The 22,752-nt window shown below is 40.8% G+C and overlaps 4 protein-coding genes across 12 annotated transcripts in view; 2 read left to right on the top strand and 2 right to left on the bottom strand.

Moving 5' to 3' along the window:
• The window catches only part of Rhea (rhea), a 28,060-nt gene extending 15,699 nt beyond the window's left edge, over positions 1–12,361 (top strand). For 2 of the 4 annotated variants that reach the window (XM_064129658.1, XM_064129659.1), the window contains 7 exons: positions 47–1,223; positions 1,621–1,718; positions 2,059–2,147; positions 2,820–3,278; positions 3,758–6,580; positions 8,113–8,751; positions 9,116–12,361. In XM_064129658.1, the coding sequence (XP_063985728.1) occupies positions 47–1,223; positions 1,621–1,718; positions 2,059–2,147; positions 2,820–3,278; positions 3,758–6,580; positions 8,113–8,751; positions 9,116–10,768 (6,938 nt within the window). In that variant the 3' untranslated portion in view covers positions 10,769–12,361. Of the gene's footprint in view, positions 1–46; positions 1,224–1,620; positions 1,719–2,058; positions 2,148–2,819; positions 3,279–3,350; positions 3,387–3,757; positions 6,581–7,273; positions 8,081–8,112; positions 8,752–9,115 lie in introns of those variants that run through there. The other 2 variants (XM_064129661.1, XM_064129660.1) reach the window with 2 other exon arrangements.
• LOC135166920 (spermidine synthase) lies at positions 11,999–15,304 on the bottom strand. Of its 6 annotated transcripts, XM_064129666.1 has the most exons (7): positions 15,232–15,250; positions 15,030–15,161; positions 13,687–13,817; positions 13,493–13,613; positions 13,098–13,344; positions 12,691–12,920; positions 11,999–12,612 (listed from the first exon to the last, which is right to left on the bottom strand). In XM_064129666.1, the coding sequence occupies exons 3-7, from the start codon at positions 13,815–13,817 to the stop codon at positions 12,439–12,441; spliced, it is 903 nt and encodes a 300-aa protein (XP_063985736.1). In that variant the 5' UTR covers positions 15,030–15,161; positions 15,232–15,250; the 3' UTR covers positions 11,999–12,438. The 6 variants fall into 6 exon arrangements, with proteins under 6 accessions (XP_063985736.1, XP_063985737.1, XP_063985733.1 ...); XM_064129667.1 differs by having other exon boundaries at positions 13,687–13,830; positions 15,030–15,304; XM_064129663.1 differs by having other exon boundaries at positions 15,030–15,304.
• Positions 15,305–15,423: 119 nt separating this feature from the next.
• On the top strand, positions 15,424–19,773 carry LOC135166919 (microtubule-associated protein 1B). Its single transcript, XM_064129662.1, has 4 exons — positions 15,424–16,152; positions 16,552–16,674; positions 17,003–17,195; positions 17,340–19,773. The coding sequence occupies exons 1-4, from the start codon at positions 16,080–16,082 to the stop codon at positions 19,660–19,662; spliced, it is 2,712 nt and encodes a 903-aa protein (XP_063985732.1). The 5' UTR covers positions 15,424–16,079; the 3' UTR covers positions 19,663–19,773.
• Positions 19,774–19,809: 36 nt separating this feature from the next.
• Positions 19,810–21,145, bottom strand: LOC135166922 (translational activator of cytochrome c oxidase 1). Its single transcript, XM_064129670.1, has 3 exons — positions 20,733–21,145; positions 20,153–20,556; positions 19,810–20,084 (listed from the first exon to the last, which is right to left on the bottom strand). The coding sequence occupies exons 1-3, from the start codon at positions 20,917–20,919 to the stop codon at positions 19,848–19,850; spliced, it is 828 nt and encodes a 275-aa protein (XP_063985740.1). The 5' UTR covers positions 20,920–21,145; the 3' UTR covers positions 19,810–19,847.
• Positions 21,146–22,752: the final 1,607 nt, after the last annotated feature.

Here is a 22,752-nt window from a genome sequence, read left to right as displayed (position 1 = left end):
AAAGCTCGTGATGATAATTCCTTAAGTTCCGCCCCTTTGATTCCAGCCAAGGACTACGGCCTCTTCCTCTCCGACGAGGACGCAAAGAAAGGTGTCTGGCTGGAACCCGGTCGTAACCTAGACTACTATATCCTCCGTAATGGTGATCTCCTCGAGTACCGTCGAAAGCTTCGAACCCTTCGGGTTCGTATGCTGGACGGTACCCTGAAGACACTCCTCGTAGACGACAGCCAACCAGTTGCCAACCTAATGGTGGTCATCTGCACAAAGATCGGTATTACAAATCACGACGAATACTCCCTCGTCCGGGAGTATCTCGACGAGGAAACCGAGAATCAGAAACCTGGGAACTACGGTACACTGACGTTGAAACGCCGTAAGGAGGAGAAGGGAGAGAGAGACGCAAAGATGGATCAGCTCCGGAAGAAGCTGAAAACGGATGACGAGGTGAACTGGATAGATCCGAGCAAAACACTCAGGGAACAGGGTATAGACGAAGCGGAGACAGTTCTCCTTCGACGAAAGTACTTCTTCTCAGATCAAAATATTGACTCCAGGGATCCAGTCCAGCTTTCTCTACTCTATGTTCAAGCCAGGGACGCCATTTTGGATGGCACACATCCAGTAACCCAGGAGAAGGCCTGTACATTTGCCGGAATTCAGTGTCAGATACAGTTCGGCGATCACAAGGAGGACAAACACAAGACAGGTTTCTTAGATCTCAAAGAATTTCTTCCTCAGTCTTATGCGAAGGTCAAAGGAATCGAGAAGAAGGTATTCGCCGAGCACAAGAAGCACGTGGGCCTCTCTGAGCTGGACGCCAAGGTTCTTTACACGAAGACAGCTAGATCCTTGAGCACGTACGGTGTCACGTTCTTCCTCGTCAAGGAAAAGATGGTGGGAAAGAATAAGCTGGTGCCACGGCTCTTGGGGGTCACCAAAGATTCCGTTCTCAGGCTGGATGAGAGAACCAAGGAGATCCTCAAAACGTGGCCATTGACCACTGTCAGGAGATGGGGTGCATCTCCCAATACCTTCACTCTTGACTTTGGCGATTACTCGGATCAGTATTACAGCGTTCAAACGACTGAAGCCGAACAGATTTTACAGCTTATCGCTGGGTATATTGACATCATTCTTAAGAAGCAGAAGGCTAAGGATCACTTTGGAATTGAGGGGGACGAGGGGTCGACCATGGTTGAGGACAGCGTCTCACCGCTCAAGTAAGTAGGGGTCATTAGAGCTGTTAGGATTGTTAGATGTGTCGCGGGCGTCTCGATCTCACTAGCTGATGTGGATTGGATTTTGATGAAAAGTTTTTCTCGAGATATCGTGACGGGAGTTTGGAAGCTGACGGGGGAAAAATGGAGGATTTCTTAAGGATGCAGCGGATCAAGTACTTGAGGAGTTTGGAGTAACGAGGGGTTTTGTTGGGAAGGGGTTCTGGGGGAATAGATTGTGTGGCTAAAAGAAGTTTTCGGGAAAAAACAATTTTTGTATTTTTTTTCTTCAGAATATATTCGATGTGGGGTAGCTTTGAGGGGTGAAGTGATGCGAAAAGGCAGTCATGTGGTCTCGTGTGTTAGAACAGTTAGTAATTCTCATAATTTTGTTTGTTAGGGCGACGATTATGCAGCATGAAACGAGTAATGTTGGCAGAGGTAGTGTTGAAGCGGTGTCAGTGGCCATTCCAGCAGTTATGAGAGCCGGTGGCGAAGGTATGTATTATCTTATCAATATTAATGCACACGAGTTGAATATTTACTACTAATGGTTATCGAAAATACTTGAAGGCATTTTGAGCGTGGATAATCACTCGTATCTATACATACACGAACGTTTAATTGTTGTGGAGAATCTTCCAAGAGTATTGAATTTTTATTCATTTTTTTATTCTTTTGTATATAAAATTCATTGGCTTTTATCGTTGTCCAAGTGGTCAGTTTTTTTAACACAAGTAGAGAGCAGGATAGGAAAATTTCCTTTGTACATAATTATTAAGAAATGAGATAATTTGTAAATCATAAGACCAGCCTCGGAATGCATGATAAATTTTAGGAGCAAGGCCCTACGGACATGGACACATGGCAAGCGCCCAATACACGACTATTAGTGGTCAAGTCAACATCGCCCACGCACCACCTATGGTAAGTATTTAATTATCAAAAAATCATATTCACCCAGCTTTGAATTTAGAAGCACTGAGTGTCGCCTGATTTATAGAACTTTATTAAAATGGAAACATTCTTCCAAATTAAAAATTTTCAAGTCGATATTTCGACTAATTTCCAATTCGATTTTTTTTCATGCTAGGCGCCTTCTATTGCGGACAAAAAGTAGGTACAAAGGTCAAACTGAAGAGTTGAATTTTTTATTTATTTTTTTCACTGTTTTAAATATACTTGGCGCACAATTTATTTCATCACGATAAAGAAATTCTTTAGATATTCAATTGAAAAAAGTTTTCATTATTTTCTGGGAACAAAAGGCACTGAAGTATGATTAAAATGGATGAGGATGTAAGGGGGAATTGTCATTTGGCCCTCATGGCCCTTATAATTATACGTTTTTCGGTGAAAAATAACCGGACCACGGGTATCTTATGCAGAAAATTCGACTATGTAATGCTCATCAACATGGTGCAATCAACCTGTCTCCATTTACTTCCTCTCACTATCTCTCCCTCGTGTAATTCACCAATAGTCTGAGAATATCTCACCCCTGCATCCTCAAAGCCATCGCTGTCATCAAAAATCCACCCATCCCTTCGAAGGCCGACGATCAATGGATCGAGTGAATACGTTATTCTTGACTACCAGGTACAGCAGACAAAAGTCACGTCGGTACTTACTGAGCCTCAGAGAGCCCTTGTATCAACAATAACCGCTGGTCACGAAGTGATACACATTGCCGAGACTGAATTAACATCTAAGGCACAATTACCCGAGCTCGGTAATGATCCAGCATCACTCCAGTGGATAGCCCAGACAATGGTAACTCACAAGCAAAATGTTGGAACACAAATTGCTGAAATGAATGCAGCAACTGCACAAGTTGTCACATTAACATCAGGATCAATTGAGGAAGTTGATCATACTGCGGTGGGTGAGGCTATATCTACAATTGCCACAAATTTACCGGAGATGACTAAGGGAGTTAGGATGATTGCTGCACTGATGGATGATGATACCTCCGGGGATCGTTTGTTAGATGCTGCCAGGAAATTGTGCACTGCTTTCTCAGATCTTCTCAAGGCCACTGAACCAGAAACCAAGGAGGTAAGATACTCATTACATCGACGATTTTTTTCCTCGTTAAGGGAATCTTACAATATTTTCATTGTTACACAGCCTTACGGTGTTGCTGTGATCATATATGAACAATACGTAAGAAGTTTGGATGTTTTGATATGCTTTCCGCTCATAAATTAATCAATCACTTGTTCTCATTATTGAGAGACATTTTGAAAAATTTCTCCATTATTTCCATTATTTTGGTAACTGAGATTTTGTATTTTTGTGAGAGCACATATTTTGCAAAGAGCATTGTAGATTTTGATTAGATATGATCAACTGTGTGCAATCGTTGATATCTCCGCAACAAACGATAATTTAAAACAAACAATTAACAGAAGTAAAAACTTTTCAATTCCATCCAATATATTTGGAGTTATTAACGATCACAGGAGTCAATTTCAATGTTTTACTCGATCTTCCTCCTCACAAATACAAAAAAAAAATGATGTCCTCTCTTTCAGCCACGTCAAAACCTTCTCAACGCGGCCTCTCGCGTTGGCGAGGCCTCCCATCAAGTTCTCACAACGATCGGTGAGGAAAACGATTCAAATCGCGAACTCCAGGATATGCTCCTTGCGCTTGCCAAAGCCGTTGCCAATTCTACAGCTGCCCTTGTCCTGAAAGCCCGTAATATCGCGGCGACATGTGACGATTCGCAAACCCAAAATCGCGTTATCTCCGCTGCAACTCAGTGCGCACTAGCGACATCCCAGCTCGTAGCATGCGCCAAAGTTGTTGCACCCACCCTCCAATCCCCCGCATGTCAAACCCAGCTGATGAACGCAGTTCGCGAAGTTACGAAAGCTGTTGAAAATCTCGTGGACGTTTGCAATGAGACCTGTGGAGATGATAATCTCCTGAAAGAACTGTCCGCCGCAGCCGCTGAAGTCTCCCGCACCTTGAACGATCTTCTAAATCACATTCGCACAGCCACACGCACGGGAGAACGTGCCAAAGAAACAACTCAAGATGGGGCAGTTGAAACGATAATATGCGCTACTGATCGTCTATTCGCATCCTCGGGAGACGCACCTGAGATGGTGCGGCAAGCACGCATTGTGGGTCAAGCCACAGCCCACCTTATTCAATCGATCAAAGATGAGGCAGAACGGCAACCCGATCCCGACCTCAACCGACGCCTCTTGGCCGCCGCAAAGGCCCTCGCCGATGCCACATCCAAAATGGTGGAGGCTGCACGACAGTGTGCGTCAAGTCCTCACGATTCGCGAATGCAAGAGCAACTTAAAACAGCCGCAGAAGAGCTGAGGATCGCGACGACAGTAGCAACAACTCAAACATTGAGACGAAAAGTCGTGGAGGAGGTGATCGTCGACAAGACGCAATTTTCGCGAGCTGCACAGGCGATTCACGCCGGTTGTGAGAATCTCACTGATCCAAAGAGTTCGAAGCAACAGATTCTCGAAGCAGCTACTATGATCGCGAAACATACTAGTGCTCTCTGCAACGCTTGCAGACAGGCGTCTAGCAAGACTAATGATCCTGTGGCTAAGAGACATTACGTGCAATCTGCAAAAGACGTTGCGAATTCAACTGCTAATCTTGTGAAAGAGATCAAGGCATTGGACAAGGATTACTCGGATCTTAATCGGGAGAAGTGTTCAGATGCTACGAGGCCATTATTAGATGCTGTGGATAATCTTTGTGAGTTTGCTGGATGCACTGAGTACATCAGGGCGGTGATCCATGTGGCTGAGAAGATTTCTGGAACTGAAAGAGCGCTCATCGATGGTGCATGTGCAATCGTGGAAACATCGAAGAGTCTTCAAGCCAGTCCGCAGGACGAGCCTTCCTGGCAGAGGCTGGCACAACACAGCAAGACCGTTTCTGACTCGATTAAGACCCTCGTCTCGTCGATTCGTGAGAAAAGTCCAGGTCAGACAGAGTGTGATGCAGCTGTCGAAAAGTTGACAGCGAGGATAAGGGAACTGGATTCGGCTACACTCAGTGCAGTTTCACAGTCTCTCATACCACGTAAAGAGAACTCTCAGGAAGGATTCATCGAGGAGATGGAGAGATACACGAGAGAGTTACGTGAGCAGCTGGAGCCGTTGAGAACAGCTGCTAAGTATCAGCCGGAGAACGTTGGTCCCTGTGTCCAGCAATTGGCTCGGTCCTATGAGCCGTTGGTTGCTAGTGCCATTGGTGCAGCTTCCAACATGGTGAACTCTAAACAGCAGTCTGTGTTGTTGGATCAAACGAAGACAGTCGCCGAGTCTGCGCTGCAGCTAGTGTACGTCGCCAAGGAGGCTGGAGGCAATCATGAAGCGATAGCACTTCACCCCGAAGTCGATGAATCCGTGGAGGGGACTAAGGATGCCTTGAGAGAGTTGGAAAGCACTCTGGAGATGATTTCAACGTCTCATGGCGTTGTCACTGGCCTGATAGAGACCATCAGCAGGGCTATGATCAGACTAGATGATACGAGAATCTCGACTGATTCAGTGGATTCTTACGTGGACTATCAAACGAGAATGGTTGAGGCCGCCAAAGAGATAGCCAGACTCGCCCAGGAGATGTCTACAAAGTCCAGTACTGATGTCGCAAGACTGGGACCCCTTGCAGTCGACATTTCTCATAAGTACACACAACTTGCGAGGGATTGCACTGGGGCTTCGGCAGCTGCTTCCAGTCCTGAGGTGTCTTCCAGGTTGAGAAATGGTGTGCAGGATTTGGGGAGAGCATGTGCGGATATCGTCCGGGCTTCTGGAGTTTGTCAATTGACTCCTGGGGATGCTTACACTCAGAGGGAGGTGTCTGAGAGTGGAAAAATTGTCACCGAGAAAGTATCTGAGGTACTCTCAGCTCTTCAGGCTGGTTCCAGGGGCACTCAGGCCTGCATCAACGCCGCAAGTACTGTTTCTGGGATCATCGGGGATCTGGATACTACTATAATGTTTGCAACTGCTGGAACTCTTTATGCTGAGAACGAGGAGGATACCTTCGCTGATCACAGGGAAAATATTCTGAAAACTGCAAAGGCTTTGGTTGAGGATACCAAGACTCTTGTGGCTGGGGCTGCTTCATCACAGGAACAGCTGGCTGTTGCTGCCCAAAATGCAGTTTCTACGATTGTCCAGTTGGCAGAGGTTGTTAAATATGGAGCTGCTAGTCTTGGCACTCAGAATGCTGAAGCACAGGTCATGCTCATCAACGCGGTTAAAGATGTTGCCTCGGCATTGGGCGATCTCATTCATGCCACTAAGGCTGCCAGTGGAAAACCAATCAACGATCCCAGTATGGCACATCTTAAGGACTCGGCCAAGGTGAGAGGATTTTTTAAAATTATTGCTTGCATGGTATAATGCTTCGGAAGTTAGGACTGCATTTGATAATCAGGGGACTTCCGTAGGTGAGGCTTTCATTTTTTACTCTGGTTTCAGGTTAGAGAAATAATTGATATGTCCTGATTGTCGAATGAAATGCTATTGTTTTTTAGTTTTGAGTAATTTGGGAGATTTACAAACAGACCGATTATTTCCTGGACATTATGCCAATTATAACAGATGGTCATTTGATTTTTTTCTTTGGGTGGACTTTAATTGCCATTTTTCTCATATATTAACATGAAAAATTGGGTGAAAACGATGGGGGATATTTTTTAAAATCAATTTGAGCAGCTGAAAATTGGACTCCAAAAAATTCATCGATAAAGTTCAATATTAAAGTCCACCATGAAACCATAGAATTATTCAATCTATTATTTTTCTAGTTTTGTGCGTCTTTTCCTTCTCTTCTTGTGTGTTGCGATTTTTCGATTCATTTTATTTCAAGTTCATTTCTATTGTTATCTTTTAATTTTGAATGCGTAGATGGTCGAAGGTATTTTCATTACTTTTATTTTCGCTTTGATGTTGTAATATTATTTTTTTTGTCGATTATTTTGGTGGACTTTGATGAACGTAATTATCGGAATTTTGTTGGTATTCTAATTGGTACGGGTAATGCAATACTGTCAGGTAGTTGAGCGTCAGCTGAATCAACAAATCTTACCAATGGCGGATACAACTGGATCCGAGTCTGAGTGGATAGTGTCAGATCAGGAGGAGGAACTCATGAGACTTCTGTCGTCCTCAGACACCAATCAACCTACCGAAAGAACATCTGATCTTCTGCTACTCATGTAGCATTTTTTTTGATAATTCGATCATGCGAATCTATTCTTTTGCATTTATTAAGAGCAGACCTATGTTTGTTGAGTGCCCAGTCAGAATAAGGGGAATTAATCTTGCTCTTTTTTATTCATTTCAATTTTGCATTGAGCCCCTCTCCTTCTGCTCAACAATTTACCCTGCCAACCGTAGCTTTTTATAAACAGTCATTCTCACCATTTGTAATCTTATAATAAACACAAGAAAATTCATTAAACTTCGAGTTAAACCCATCCCTTCTAACCGAAAAATTAAAAGTAATTTTAAAAATCATCAAATTTAACGTAGGTACGTACATCTCAAGAAAAAAGAAGAATTTGTGTTGTGGTAACAAGGAGTATTTGCCTAACACATCTAAGCCTCCCTGATGAGTCTTATTTTAACAATTTGGTATCGCTGAATATCAAGGTGTGATATAGGACTCACGTATGGTAGCGTTCCTATCACCAGCCATTGCCCATTAACACATGAAATCCAAAATCTAGACACTCTTCATCTTCAATGCCTCGTTAATCTTCGCTGACCTCTACTCCTCAGCTTATAAATTATTTTCAGGGTTTAAAGGCAGTAACCTACCACTAACAGCATCTAAGCGTTTACCCTCCCTAATCTCAAACTCCTGACGAAGATCAATTTTCTGCTCCCAGGTGATGGTGACAAACGTGACATCCCTCTTGAAGACAGTAAAGGCAGTGGAGGATAAACACACACGAGGGACACGAGCTCTGGAGTCAACGATCGAGGCAATCGGTCAGGAGATCCGAGCGTCGAATGCTCCAGACTATCAAAGAGGCTCTGTGACTCCGGAGGACCTCGTCAGATGCACCAAGAGTATCACCACAGCAACAGCTAAGGCAGTGGCTGCTGGAAACAGCTGCAAGCAGGACGACATCACCGCGGCTGCCAACATGGGACGAAAAGCCATCAGTGACATGCTGTCCATCTGCAAAGCAGCTGCCCATCACTGCGCGGAGACCAAGGAGCTGCGAGAGAGGACACTGCAAGCTGGACACGACGTGGCTCTTAATTATCGTGAACTCCTCCAAGCGATCCTTATGATCTCATCAAAATCTGGAGACGTCAAGCACACACTGCCACAGATCTCGAGGAAGATTGCTACGAGTGTCACTGAACTTGTTGCTGTGGCCGAGTTACTGAAGGGAACTGACTGGGTTGATCCTGATGATCCTACTGTCATTGCTGAGAATGAACTCCTCGGAGCTGCTGCCAGTATCGATGCTGCAGCCAAAAAATTGGCGAGCTTGAGACCCAGGAGGAGTATTCAGGTGAGATATCCTTTGATCTATTTAATTTTCATCATCATGATGTCAAGTAAATAAGTAATATAGTCAAAGGAAAGCTGATAAGGTCATTCCTTCGAGAGTAATATTAAGATTTACAGGGAAAATATCCGTTTGCTGAACTTTCGTGAGATATGTTTGATATTCTTGGTTGTGTTACTCTGAGATCGACCAGGAATCAAACATATTATCACGACGGCCAGCCCAATCATCACTACAACAAAAAACGCATGGGAATCCCAGTAATTGACCGGTATCCTCATCTCCGATTATCACTCCCCGTCTCGCAATTACCCCAGTCCTTTGGAACTCGTCCCGATTTTCATAGATAATGTCATTCTGTCTTCAGGAAACATCCGAAGACATGAACTTCGACGAAATGATCCTGGAAGCCGCCAAGTCTATCGCAGCTGCAACATCAGCTCTCATAAAAGCGGCATCAGCAGCTCAACGAGAGTTGATCGCCACCGGGAAAGTCTCGCGAACTCCTCTGACTTCCTCAGACGACGGTCAGTGGTCAGAAGGTCTCATTTCCGCAGCTCGTTTAGTAGCCGCAGCTACTCACAGCCTGGTGGAATCCGCAAATGCTCTCGTTCAGGGTGTCTCCTCCGAGGAGAAGCTCATCTCAAGTGCCAAACAGGTGGCTTCCAGCACCGCACAACTGCTCGTTGCCTGCAAGGTTAAGGCAGATCCAGATTCAGAAAGTACCAAACGCCTTCAGAATGCTGGCAATGCTGTGAAGAAAGCAACCGACAATCTCGTCCGGGCTGCACAGCAAGCTATCCAACAGGAGGAAGAAAGATCTCTGGTTCTTAACAAGAGGATGGTGGGGGGAATTGCCCAGGAGATAAACGCACGCTCTGAAGTTTTGAGAATTGAGAAGGAACTCGAGGAGGCTAGAGGAAGGCTGACAGCAATCAGGCAGGCTAAGTACAAAAATCGTCCGGACTATTCGGACACGGACGGTGATGCCGATCAAAGTGGCTATGAAAGTTATTCTTCAGGGTATGTTGCCCGGAAGAGTCCGGATAATTTTGCCACGTCGACCCCACGATTACCTGAGAAGAACATTGTCACCGGGGACAGGAGTGATCTTATCAGTCCTGAGAAGGTCAACTCCACTCAGAGCACTCTCGAGAGGAAGATGAAGGGCAATAGGGATGAGGGGCAGTACGGCTCAGTTGATAAGAGGTATCAGGTGCCGGGCTTTGAGAGGGGATATCAGGAGGGATTTGGAGATAACAATGGACTGGGTCAGTACAGCTCGATTGAGAGGAAAATCAATCAGGAGTTTGAGGGCCCTTTCCCTCCACCACCTCCGCAGATTTCTAGCGGCCGCAGGAGCTTTGGGGTGAGGGAGGAGGGAGGATTTGGGGGAGAGAGATTCTCACAGCCAATGACGACCTTTAAGACGGAGGTTCAGAAGTTTGTGGGGGGGACAGGGGAAAGGAGGGATGTGGGAGGGTTGCAGGGGCTAGGAGAGAAATCCGTGGGAAGCTTTGGAGGGGGTAGTCTTGGGACTTCACAGGGGCCGGGGGAGAAATCTAGTATGGGGAGTTTTGGGGGAGGAAGTCTGGGATCTTCACAGGCATTCACGGAAAAATCGAATGTAGTGACATTCGGGGACAAATCAGGTCTGGGAAGTTTTGGGGTGAAATCGAATCTTGGGAATTTTGGAGATAATCAGAGTTACACAAACGTGGAGAGCAAGATATTGCCTGGGGGAAGAGTGGAAACGATAACGACTAAGGTTTATTCGTCAATACCTGGGCAGACATCTACGTCTAGTAATTTTGAAAGCACTCAGGAGCAAGAATTTATCGCTAGTGGAAATGACTTGAGCACTTTTAAGGGAGGTGATAGTGGAAGGTTCTCGATGACAGAGCAGAAGAGTCAGAAGGAACACGTCACCCAAAAAGTCACTGAGAAAAAAATTGTCACCATGACTGTGTCAAAACATCATGAGAGCAGAAATAAAATTACGAGTTTTGAGCAGAAGTAGAAAATTCAGGGGGAGGGATGAAGCGGAAGAGACTTAGGAACAGATGAATAATCCTGCGATTCTAGGATTCCTGGCATTTTCTCGTTTACTGCCTTATTGCTGTGCTCGAAAAGTATGGACAAAGGAAATTTTTGGAGGGAAGAGGAAGACAGGTTTTTTACGTTTCAGAGGTGCTGTGAAATGTAAAAAAACCTCTGATTGATTTTGGTTTCATGGATAGAAAATTGAGAAGTACGATTATATGATGAAGCACAAAAATTACATAACGTATAAATTTTTAGATGAGTATTAGATAAGTGTCCTTAGCTAGCCATCTCAAGTGCTTTCGACTTAGCCTTGTTAGGATTAAAACACAATTGCCTTTGTATGAACATCGTTCATATTCAATTAAAAACCTAATAATTGGGGTATGAATTCAGTAAAAAACGTCCATACGTCGATGAAACAATCATTGTAACAACAAAAGGATAATTTTTTTTTAGTCAATGCTTCCCGTAGTCTCAACAGGAAAAAAAGGATTTAGTTCTAGATGAATTTTCTATTTTAATCAGTTCCTCATTTTTTTTAGTTTAGAAACAACTAAATATTATTTTTTTCTCGTTTGTTAAATGTTAATTACGTTGACACATGCGAGACGATTAACAAGAGAAGCAACATATCATTTAATTTTATTAATTTTCCGGGAGTCAGTGACTGCCTGAATGGCGTCACTCCCACTTTTTAATCAACTTTTCTTTTTTTTCTCTTTTCAGTAATTAATTTTTTTTTCTTTTCTATTTTTTCCCGAGTCCGTTGCTACTCCTATGATCAACACACGAATCTCGATATATTTTCAATATATTTTGCTATTGGGTTCAATAATTTCTGTTAGCAGATGATTAATAGATGCTAAAGTGCAATTATGAATTTTTTAAATGATATTTTTTAAGAGGATGAGAGTCAATTTTGATGCACAAAGTGGAGATTTTCGATACCTTAATCAATTATTTCGATTTCAGTGAGTAATTGCCAAAAAAATGATGCTTTATTGATTGAATTAAGTAATTTGTGATTTTTTGCCTAATTCGTGAATGAATTGCACAATTTGTCAATTAAACAAAATTATAAAATTTGTTTATCCATTAGTCAATGGAAATAGTAAAATTACCCGATGGACAATCGATCCTCGATGATTACAAGAAGATAATATATTATATATATGTATACAAAAGCAATTAATGACGATTGTAATTAATTTAGAGGAATTTTATTTTATTTACAACAATTATAATTATCCAGATATTGTTTTCATTAATTTTAATCAATAATATTGATTTTGTAGGCATTTTATTCTGAGGAAGAAAATAATTTTTAACGTTTTTACATTGTAACTGAGACGAGCCAATGAAGCCTTATTAAAATAAAAAAATTGAGAAATTAATTGTGAACATTATTATAAATTTATATTGAATACTTTGGAGTGTTATTTCTGGCTCATGATTTTCATTACAAGTGTTCTACTGCTTTGTGGTATTATGTGGATTAATGATGATTATAATGTCCAGAGAAATATTTTTAAGAATCAGAAAAAAAATAAAAATTCTTAACATGTAATATCTTTCTATATAATTTTTTTTCAGTGCCTAATATTTATCCGAGATTTTATTTTTCTCTCACTCATTTGAAGCTATTCATAGTTCTTTCCTCGACTCCTGTGGAATTTCGTGGGATGATGTGAGGGCTTTTTCAACGAACCTGGGGAGGGTGAAGGCTCCACGATGAATTTTGTCGTTATAATATTTCATCTTCATCTTATCAAGCTCCTCTTCCGTAAAGATTTTTATCGGTTCTCTAAAATTAGTTGTCTGAAAAAAACATTCAACAGTTTAATAAATGTTCATTGAACACGTTGATTCCCCTCTGAGAATAAAATTGTTACGTACGGGATCGAGACTTCCAAGGACAAATCCAATTTGTCCAGTGGGATAGGTAGGGACTGCTGCTATTCCATATGCGGTTACTGGATAAACTGTCCGACAGTGATTCAAGGTTTTGGTTACGTGGTCCAAATTGGCCCATGCTGTACCGGCTTGACTGCAGATTATTCCGTTGGGTTTTAATGCAGCTTTCATCAGAGCGAAATAAGATTCTTGGAAGAGGCATTCAGCGGGGCCTTAGGTCATACAAAAATAGTTGAGAATATGTGGGATAGGATTATTTATTGTCGAAGTTCAAAGAATTTTTTTCACTCTTGAATACCTGCTCTGCTACTTCTCGAAAGAAAATTTTTGAAAGGACCATTTTTCCTTCGCTTTATTACACGAGAAACAATCATTAGAATTATTATTACCGACTGGATCACTGCTGTCGGTTATGATTACATCGAACTCTCCACGATGTTTTTTCATGAATTCAAATCCATCGCCTATGTTGACAGTGAGTTTGGGATCGTCTAGGCTAGCTGCCATAAAGGGAAGGTGGGTCCTGGCTACCTCCATAACTGCGGGGTCAATTTCTACTTGAATAACTTTTTCCACGTCGGGGTGTTTCACTACTTCCCTAGCCACACCACCATCACCTCCCCCGACAATCAACACCTGTTAAAACGTCGCAGAAATAGAACTTAATTATGTAGAAATGTGGGAGAAAATCAATTGTGTAATACACTGATGACAATATTTTCTTCAACATCTGAAGAAAAAACTGAATTTTATTTGAGGAATCGCCTTCGTTTTTCTCACTCACATTTTTCGGATTTGGATGACTGCAAAGTGGGAGAAATGATATCATCTCTTGATAAGAAAATTCATCATGCTCGGTGCACTGAATTATTCCATCGAGGACTAGAGCCTTCCCATGTGCTTTTCTAGAAAAATTTAGAGAAATAGTGAAGGCAAAATATTCAGATAATTTGAGGGACTAAAAATAGGGAGACTCACGTATCGATCACCAGAATATCCTGAAACTGTGATTTTTCGCGGTGCAGGACTTTGGTTACTTCCAGGGAAACCGCTATACCGGGCCAAAGGTCATTAATCTCACTGAACCATCCTTCCTTGAGTGCATCCATCTGGAAAAGTTATCTGCACGTAAAAAGGTGATTTAAACCAGGAAAAATTCCGTAGCACAACGTATACAGCTCAATTTATTCTAATGGGGTTCAATTGCGTCGTTTCGAATCCTCATTTTTAGTGGAGATAGAAAAACTATTTCATTATTTTCCCTGGTATACTATCAGCATTATTAGAAGAAATTTATTGCTTCTCAGAAAACTATTGATGTGTCTGGCATTTACCGCCGTAAACGGGTTTTCCTAAACGTCTCGCCCCACTACTATTCCGCATGAACTTGAACCCACGTGTGTGACAGACGTCGATGATATCGCTGATAACCGTTCTGGTAGATCATCTTATACCAAATCCTATCCAGAATTCTAAACAATTCTCAACAAGAATAGTTTAGGATTAAAATCATTTGTTCAACCAAATCAATATTTTTCTGGCACATCGTTTCGCGAATTCAATTAAAATTGTATCCTAATTGGAGTATTATTAGTTCTCGATTTCAACGGGTTAATACAAATTTCGAAATTCCAAGAAGAATGAGGCAATCCATTTTCGACAATGAACCATGAAATGAAAGATAAAAAATTAAAAGCCTCACGTGTATTTTTTTTTCCAATCGTTGCTCCACTGGAGGAAGTAAAAATACCACTGAACTGTTTTAAGAGGCACCACGAGGAACCCCTCCAACCATTATCTCCCTCCCCCCTCCGCCCACCCAAAAGTATTCGATAATGAAACGGACAACTACCTCGAGGGACAGCCGATTGTTTGGAGTACATCTGGTGTATCCTTGACCTTTCATCTAAATTTAGATGCGTCATTAGCGGAACAATTGTCAATGACAATGTAAAATAAATCATTTTCCGCTGATTTTCACTTTTTACAGCGAATATTCATGGCTGAATCATCGTTCTATTATAGACATTGGAGATTTTATGGACCTTGCAACGATTACCTTTAGATTTAGATTATTTACACATACTAACTGATAAGACTGGAATTTCGTTTCAGAAGTTATCTTCGAAACTAGTTGGAGGGGATATTTATAATGATACATCAATGATATCAATATGACTTATACAATTTGGTCTGTCTGATAAAATATAGCAGTTTCGTTATCAAATTTTAATAAATCTACGTGGTCATTTATAAGGTGACCATTTGATGATGTGTCCAGGAATAAAACAAGATTTTCTGCTCATATTTTAAATTCTCACCAGATCAACGGCTATTGTCCTTCATATTGATGATTTATTCAGCAATCCCCTTCATCCTGGATCGATGATGGAGAGTCTATATAAGGAAGTCCCGCATCTGGGACTCCCTTATATAGAGTCCTACAGTCATCCCTGGAAGTAGTTGAAAAAAAGCACAAAAATTTAATTAAATGTAGCAAATGAGGCATTCCTTGATACTCACCGTTTTGGAAATTGATAACGGTTTTTCTCTTTTTCTTTTGCATTACTTGTCCTCGTAAAAAGTGCTTCATGTACCTATTAATCGATTAAAAAAAAAAATCGATTATTAAATGATCGATTGCGACTAGAGATAGTCGATTATGCATGCATGATCGCCAGTGAATTAGTGTAAGTAGCGTCCTTTTCGCGTCGCGTTGGAGGAGTGGAAAATTATCTCCCAAATTTTTCCGGATCGGTTGCGTATTTCAGTTCCCAAAGATATTTTTCTTATTTCTCCATTTTTTTTCAATAGTTTGAGTGTTATTTGGGCGATTTATAATTATTAATCTTCGGGCTTTGAGTTTTATTCCCACCCGCATTATGTTTTTTTCCCGGGAGTTGTGCTGTGGCCGGTTGCGGGTGATTTTCATAAATCATTTTTTAATTTCCCGATTATTTAACCCTCATTTATCATTCTGGTAAGAAATTATTATTTTTTTGGATTTTTCAATGTATTGCGCCCAGTGGACTGCCGACATGAGATCCCGGGCCGGCGAATTATTGAAATCGTAACATATATTGCGCCACCATTTTGGCAGTCAGCGCCACTTTGCTGGAACTAACGTCGCCCCCCTTCGTTAGCCGCCATTTCCCCCCGTGACGACGCATTGTGTGTAACTGCGTAGTTGCGAGAGCACGTTCCCGGCTTCTGTGGGTTTCTTTTTACATTTTTTCGGTTGTTTTTCGCGGTGACGACGCGTAATAAATTCAGTTCAGTAGTGGAGAATAAGTTCTCAATGTGAAATTGTTGATTGGAATTCATTGGGTGAGAAAATATCACTGGGGAGTCGGAAAATCACATTCGGCGTCATGGCAATGCTGGCAGAGCCTAAGCGGAAACAAAGATGGACACTCAACCCGCGAGGAAAACAGTGGAGCGAAGGTTAGAATTTATTTCTGTTATTTTTTTAACGACAGCAGGGTGTTTTTGACTCGAGGATTATCGAATTCCTTTGTGGATAATTCCTAATGGAATAATTTCGGCGTGTAAGCTGAAATCTATGGGGTTTTCGTGTGATTTATTGTATTGGTTTGAGGGTATTTACACGCGACATTGTTTTCTAGGGTTATAAATGGGTTTATGGGCCTAATTTGGAATTCCAGGTGTAGTGATTATTTGCACACGATTTGCTTTTACCATAATTTATTATTCTTATAATTTTATTACATTAAATAAATAAGTGTAGCATAGATGGGCCCATCAAAACCTAAAAGATATTTTTTAAGGTTCTTTTGTAGTCGTGGTTTTTGGAACTTTACCTATTATTTTGGTTTTTTGTAGATTCCAACAAATTCGGCCAGAAAATGCTGGAGAAAATGGGTTGGACGAGCGGGAAAGGGCTCGGAGCCAACGAACAAGGCATGACCGAGCATGTGAGAGTGAGATTCAAGGATGATGCAGGTGGTGAGTATTTCAACACATCAATTTCCATATTTAGTGCATTAAATTATGTTCTCGTATCTATAGCATCGAATTAATAATTAAATGACAGGTGAGCATGAAATGTTTGGGAGATAAATGTTTTCATGGAAATTGAGCATCAAAGTGTAATTTTTAGCTCTCAATTGCGATAAACGAGCGAATTATTTTTTCCAATACTTAATATAAAACGAGAAGAATTGTTTCTGTTAATAGAAAATGGGTCAATTTTATCTCAGAAAATTGTTTTATCGAGAATGTCATGAGTTGAATGACCATATTGAACTTTTATTTAAAAGATGAATGTTTACAGGCATTGGTTACTCGAAAGATGACCAGGATAAATACTGGACAGAGCACCAGGAGAGTTTCAATGATCTCCTGCAGAAACTCCAAGCAGGATCAGAAACCCCTGATGAAAAAGCTCTGGCGGACAGTAAAAAGTCCACTGATCTCAGTGGAAAGTCCTTGGAATTGAAGTCTAAACAGAGTCGAGCTCGAGTACAGTACGTATACTAATTAGTTTCTACAATTGATTCAGAAAAAAATTACCTTGTGAATTTTTTTCTAAGATGATTAATTATCGAGGTATTTGCGTCATTGGAGTTTCAAATACTAATTAATCGTAATTTTGTAATTTTTCGTTCCAGTTACCAGAAATTTACTCGTGGTAAAGACGTCAACAAATATAGCACCAAAGACTTAGCAAATATATTCGGCAAGAAGGACCTCAAAGAGGCTCCAAAAGTGCCCGAGACCCTAGATCCCTCATCCTCAGATCCTTCCGCTCCCATCGGCGCGGCAGACACCACCGGGGGTGTTCTGACCATCAAAGGCGGTAGCATGAGTGACTACTTCAAATCTAAATTAGCGAATTTTCAAATGACCCCTAAAAAAACCCCAAGAGATGAAGAGAAGTCGTCGGAGAGTGAATCTGAAAGGTATGTAGGTTTTGGTTTCTCGTCTCCATCGATTACATCATTATTTTCGCCGGAAAAATCAAAATCAAATTCCGCAATTGCTGATAATAAAACACCAAAGAAACGTAAATCTGAATTTTACGTTGAGACTCCTAAGTCATCATCGGATGTAGTTGAAGTGAACCAAAAAAACAAGAAACTGAAACTTTTAGATGATTCAGAGAATCAAAAATTGGATTTTAATTGTCCTGATTCGGAAAATCATGCAGAAACTGAAACAATTGAAAATGAAAATTATTCTGAGACTCAGAATGATATAACAATAGTCGAATTATCTACAAGCGAAACAAGGAAGTCTATAAAAAAGAAAAAAAAAGAAAAATTGAATTGCGAGTGTTCTGAAATTGATGGAAATTCCGAAAATTCCATGAAAGAACCCTCTTCTCCGAAGAAATCTAAAAAAAAGAAGAAAAAGGAGATCACGCCAGTGGAATGCATTCCTCAGACTTCCCCCTCGATTCCGACGGGAAATTCCCTAGAACCTCCCAAGAAGCCCCCTAGAATTTTCTTGAAGGCTCCAGGAATTCCCTCGGATTCTCTAGATCCTTCCGATTCCTGCGAAATCTCAAGGAAAAATCGTGGGAAAAATTGCGAAGCGGAAAACCCAGCCTCGTCTCAAAAACATCTCAAAGAATCTCAGTCTCAGGAATCCGGGCTGGTACCGGAGACTCCAGTCTCTGGAATTGCTTCTGAAACTCCGAAAAAGTCGAAAAAGTCTAAGAAAAAAAATTCTGATAATGAAAAAACATCGGACGTTCACGAAACACTTCACAGCTTCGTTTTTGAAAATCTAGCGTTAGAGCTGGAGTCTCCAGTTCCTGAAAGTCCGAAAAAATTGAAGAAGTCAAAGAAAAAAAAATCAGGAGATGAAAAAAAATCATCCGAGTCTCGAGACAACCCTCAAAAATTTGTTTTTGAAAATCCAGGATTAGACTTGGAGTGTCCAGAGACTGGAGAGATCTCGCTGGAAGTGGCCAAGTCCCTAAAGGACCGGAAAAGAAGGAAAAACGAGGAGTTCGAAGGGATTATTAATCCTGCGTTGAATTTAGATTCAAAAATCGATGAAAATCCCCTTTCTAGCGGTTTTGAAGTCTCCAGGGATCCTGGAACATCTAGAGAGAGTTCCAGCGGTCCCTTGGAGGTCGTCAAAAAGCCCAAGAGAAGGAAAAAAGAGGAAAAGATCGGGCATTGCAACCCCTTGGTCACTCCAGACTCAGAAATCGATGAGAATTCCAGGATTCCCAGAACTGTTGAGGTCTCTAGGGAACCTGGAGTCTCCAACGATGCTCTGGACCTCTCTGATGAGTACTCTTGTAAAAAAAGAGTGACTTTTAACGAGGAAATTGAATACAACACGGATTCTTTGAAAAAGAAGAAGAAGAAGATGAGAAAATTGGATAAATTTGAGGTAGAAAACGATAAATTGAAGAAGAAAAAATTAAAGAAGGAAGGGGAAGGGTCCAGAGAGGTGGTAGGCTATGTTAATCCTATTCTTCAGGATGAGATAATAAGTGAGGAGGTTATTGATAATGAGGAGAATGAGAGGAAATGCTTAAAGAATGAAAGGAAGCGGAAAAGACGAATTTCTAATTTAGAGACTATTGAGGAAATTCCAGAGGAGGATGCTAAGGGGGAGGGAGTACTAGGGGTCGCCAATGGGGGAGATGATTGTGAGATTCCGCGGAAGAAGAAGAAGAAGAAGAGCAAAAATAAAGAGGACCAGAATTTCGAAAATTCCAAGGAAAATTGGGAGGGCCTGAAGGAGGGATTAGACTTGAATATAAAATTAAAGGGGAAGGAACAATTGGAGGTAGTGGGGCAGGGGAGGCAGGAGATACTTCAGCAGAATAATTCTGGAGAGTTTTTTGGTAATCCGAGGGAGATGGTGGATAGGTCCAAGAGAAAGATTAAGTCACTCTTCATGAAGAGTCCAATTCTCTATTTCGAAGGGTCGAATATCAATGATATTAAGGGGTATGGCGTTGATATGTGATGTCGATAGAATTAATTTTTCCTAATGATTGCGAATATTCGTCGATCATGGGAGCCATCAAAATGTAATTAATATATTTCAATAAATGTTTAAATAATTTGGAGGTTGATACATACGTCTTTGGTGATCGATAGAATAATTAACTCATTTTGTTATTGAATCATTAACATTTTTATTGAAATTAATTAACGCACAGACTCTGCTTCCTGTTCTTCGTCGCCAAAGTCGATATTGTGATGGATTGATATTATTTCCTCAAATTGATTGAGCTTTCTGTATAAAGCATCAATTTTTTTTGAATCGTCTTCACTGATTTTTATGATGACGTTCGGGGTGAATTCCTCGTCCATTGACTGGACTGTATAGTTCAGGGATTGGAGTTTCGTGACAACTTTAAGCATTTCCGTTGGATCACAGTAGAACTGAAAAATTGATGATCATTTAATTTTGATGAGTTTTTAGATTTTAGGCCTTTTCGTTAAAGGAATACCTTAAAAAATTTCCCATTATCCTCAAACTCCTCCACCTCTTCAGCACCCACAACAATGGCATCATCAGTGGCACCATCCGTATCCTTCTGTGCCTCTGTTACGATCACCCCTCGATGATCGAAAACATTTCGCAATTTTCCGTCCGCAACAACGCAATGATTCTTCTTGAACACTGTATTCAAGTTCATTCTTAACGCGACTGGATTCTCAGAGAGAATTTTCACAATGAAAATTGAGCCACCGGGGCCTCTGAAGTCCACTAAATCCGATTGTGTTTTCGTCTTTGATTTTTCCGCTTTTTCGAGAACTCCTGCTATAGTCGCAGCGGGTACGCACTTCTTTTTCGCTTCCTCTATTATTTGGGCTAGCTTGAGGTTTTCCAAGGGCTTATGACTTTTTCCCTCTAGATGTTGGAGAAACGATGTTATTAGTACATTTTGTCAGGTAAAAAAATATTGGATGTCACTCGTGGTCAATTTATTTTCTGAATTTCCTTTTGGTTTTGTTAATTTTCAAGGTGAGCATTCCACTTTCAATTGTGACATTGTAATGAAATAATATTATTAGTAATTTATTTACCGGCTATAGCGATCTTCATTCTCTTCACATAAGACGCAAACATCAGCGATTTTTCCCCATCTTTTTCTGCTTTGGTATGTTTTATATTCTGCCATTTACTGTGTCCCGCAAATCTTTTTTCTTGGCGAAGAATATTTTTTGAGTGAACCGGTGTATTTCGAAGGCAGGATCTTGCGAAACTGTACATGATCGTGGTCTATCTGCCCTCTAACCTCAAATTAGATTCGTGAGGAAAATTTCCTAGTTTGGCTGGGCATAGGTCACAATCTGTAGATTTTTTTTTCAAATCACACAAAATTTTAATTATTTATCTATATAATTTTTTTTTAAATGAATAATGAAGAATTTCAACTATTTTCGTGTTGTTGTGCACTTTTTATATTGTACTGAAACGTTCTGTGGCACTAGTGGTAGATTATTCAATTACTCATACAGATATCGTTTGTATCGATAGCTGTTTGAGTGGGAATTCACTTAATTATTCGTACGTAAAAGAGGAACTCCATGGTTAAAGAAAATACAGCATTGCGTTTTGTTATAAATGAGGAAATTGCTAATCCTGCGATTGATCACATCATTTTCCTTTCCTCAGTATTTTTTCAAAATTTTTCCACTCGGATATTTTCCAAAAAATTGGATGACATGAGAAATTTAAAATCAATCGCCGAGGGTAACTAAGTCAGGCCCTTGACCTTTACAAATTAATTATCTCGTATTAAGCACGATCGAAAAATGAAACAAATGATTTTTCAATTGAGTCTTCCCTCAACATTGAAAACAAATTTATTTAAAAATCTAATGAAAAAATTTAATTTAACACTATAACGTCTCCCTCCGAATTGATTCATTTTCTCCCATGAAGCAGAGTATCGTAAAAACCGCGAACATGCGAAGGAATAATTGAATAATTAATTGAATAGGTGATTTCGTAATAATGGAATCGCTATCGAGTCTATGGCCCAATCGCCTGAGCATTAAAAATATCGGTGAATTATTGGGAACGGAAATACGAGGGGATCGTTTAATCCAAAGGCACTTGAAATCCCCATCGGAGTTTACGAGAGTTCAACAGCCACTCAACTTCCGCCCTCTTTCATATTCTTTTGATAGTTTATCGATGTTTCAAATTGAGGAGAATTTTATAATCAATTTCGTGGAAAATCGCTTGATATTAAATTTTAGTTCTATTCGAAATGGAAATCCATGTCCCCGGAAATATCAATGGTTCCTAGTTAGTTTCCTGTCTCCAAATTGGGATCACATTTAAATAGGTCTGATAAATTTGTATTTTGAACAATAAAAGTAGATCTATTTTTTTTTTTAAATAATTTTTTATAAGATTTCCCTGGAGGCTCCCACAGTTGGGGCAACGTTTTCCGCACTTGTCTCACTAGTGTCGGCACTTTTCACCGCACCGTGTGGAAACAAGGATTTTGCGCACTGAAAAACACCATTAACGTAACGTAATGCAGGTGACGCAGCGACAAACGCCTGCTAAATCAATTTTCCGTTGACATTCAGCAAGAGAGAGTCATACAGATGTATTCGTGGACCTACTTGTCGCCCTAGTATGTCCCTAAAAAGCCCCTCGTACTGTTGTGTACCCAGCAACAGTTGCAATGGCACACGGTAATGGCGGTTATGCCTGGCAGAACATAAATTATCCTCTCGTCTCTGTTGTCCTCACCAAACCCATCCACCCTAACACCACCTCCTCTCACTCCACCCTCTTTGGGATTTCTATATCCGTCATTCCATGCATAACCACCACCACCAACTCCTCCCTAACCTCACTCCTCGTTCTCTTCGTCACGGCGCCATCATTTCCATCGAGGATCCAAAAAAAGAGGAGATGGATTACAACGCTTCCTCCGTGTACAGGGTGGATTAAAACTATCGATTTCGGGTGGAGATACTGCATATACATATTTTAAGGGGTCAGGGTATTTTTTTTTCATATCTGGGATGTATTTTTTTTTTGTTTTCCCCAACTCGCCATTTTTTCGAGAGAAATATTCCG

This window comes from Diachasmimorpha longicaudata, chromosome 10 (genome assembly GCF_034640455.1).
Source record: "Diachasmimorpha longicaudata isolate KC_UGA_2023 chromosome 10, iyDiaLong2, whole genome shotgun sequence".
Taxonomy (NCBI): Eukaryota; Metazoa; Arthropoda; class Insecta; order Hymenoptera; family Braconidae; genus Diachasmimorpha; species Diachasmimorpha longicaudata.
This window is presented reverse-complemented; position numbering and strand designations above follow the sequence as displayed.

What these genes read in the sequence shown, in the direction of transcription:
- LOC135166919 (XM_064129662.1), top strand. Translation starts at nt 16,080, where the DNA reads ATGGCAATGCTGGCAGAGCCTAAGCGGAAACAAAGATGGACACTCAAC. An exon ending in AGGAAAACAGTGGAGCGAAG is followed by an intron (nt 16,153 to 16,551) that starts GTTAGAATTTAT and finishes GGTTTTTTGTAG; the next exon opens with ATTCCAACAAATTCGGCCAG. An exon ending in CAGAGTCGAGCTCGAGTACA is followed by an intron (nt 17,196 to 17,339) that starts GTACGTATACTA and finishes TTTTCGTTCCAG; the next exon opens with TTACCAGAAATTTACTCGTG.
- LOC135166922 (XM_064129670.1), bottom strand. Translation starts at nt 20,919, where the DNA reads ATGTACAGTTTCGCAAGATCCTGCCTTCGAAATACACCGGTTCACTCA. An exon ending in AATGAAGATCGCTATAGCCG is followed by an intron (nt 20,557 to 20,732) that starts GTAAATAAATTA and finishes TCCAACATCTAG; the next exon opens with AGGGAAAAAGTCATAAGCCC. An exon ending in ATAATGGGAAATTTTTTAAG is followed by an intron (nt 20,085 to 20,152) that starts GTATTCCTTTAA and finishes TCAATTTTTCAG; the next exon opens with TTCTACTGTGATCCAACGGA.
- LOC135166920 (XM_064129667.1), bottom strand. Translation starts at nt 13,817, where the DNA reads ATGGATGCACTCAAGGAAGGATGGTTCAGTGAGATTAATGACCTTTGG. An exon ending in GTCATCCAAATCCGAAAAAT is followed by an intron (nt 13,345 to 13,492) that starts GTGAGTGAGAAA and finishes ACGTTTTAACAG; the next exon opens with GTGTTGATTGTCGGGGGAGG. An exon ending in CGACAGCAGTGATCCAGTCG is followed by an intron (nt 12,921 to 13,097) that starts GTAATAATAATT and finishes GTATGACCTAAG; the next exon opens with GCCCCGCTGAATGCCTCTTC.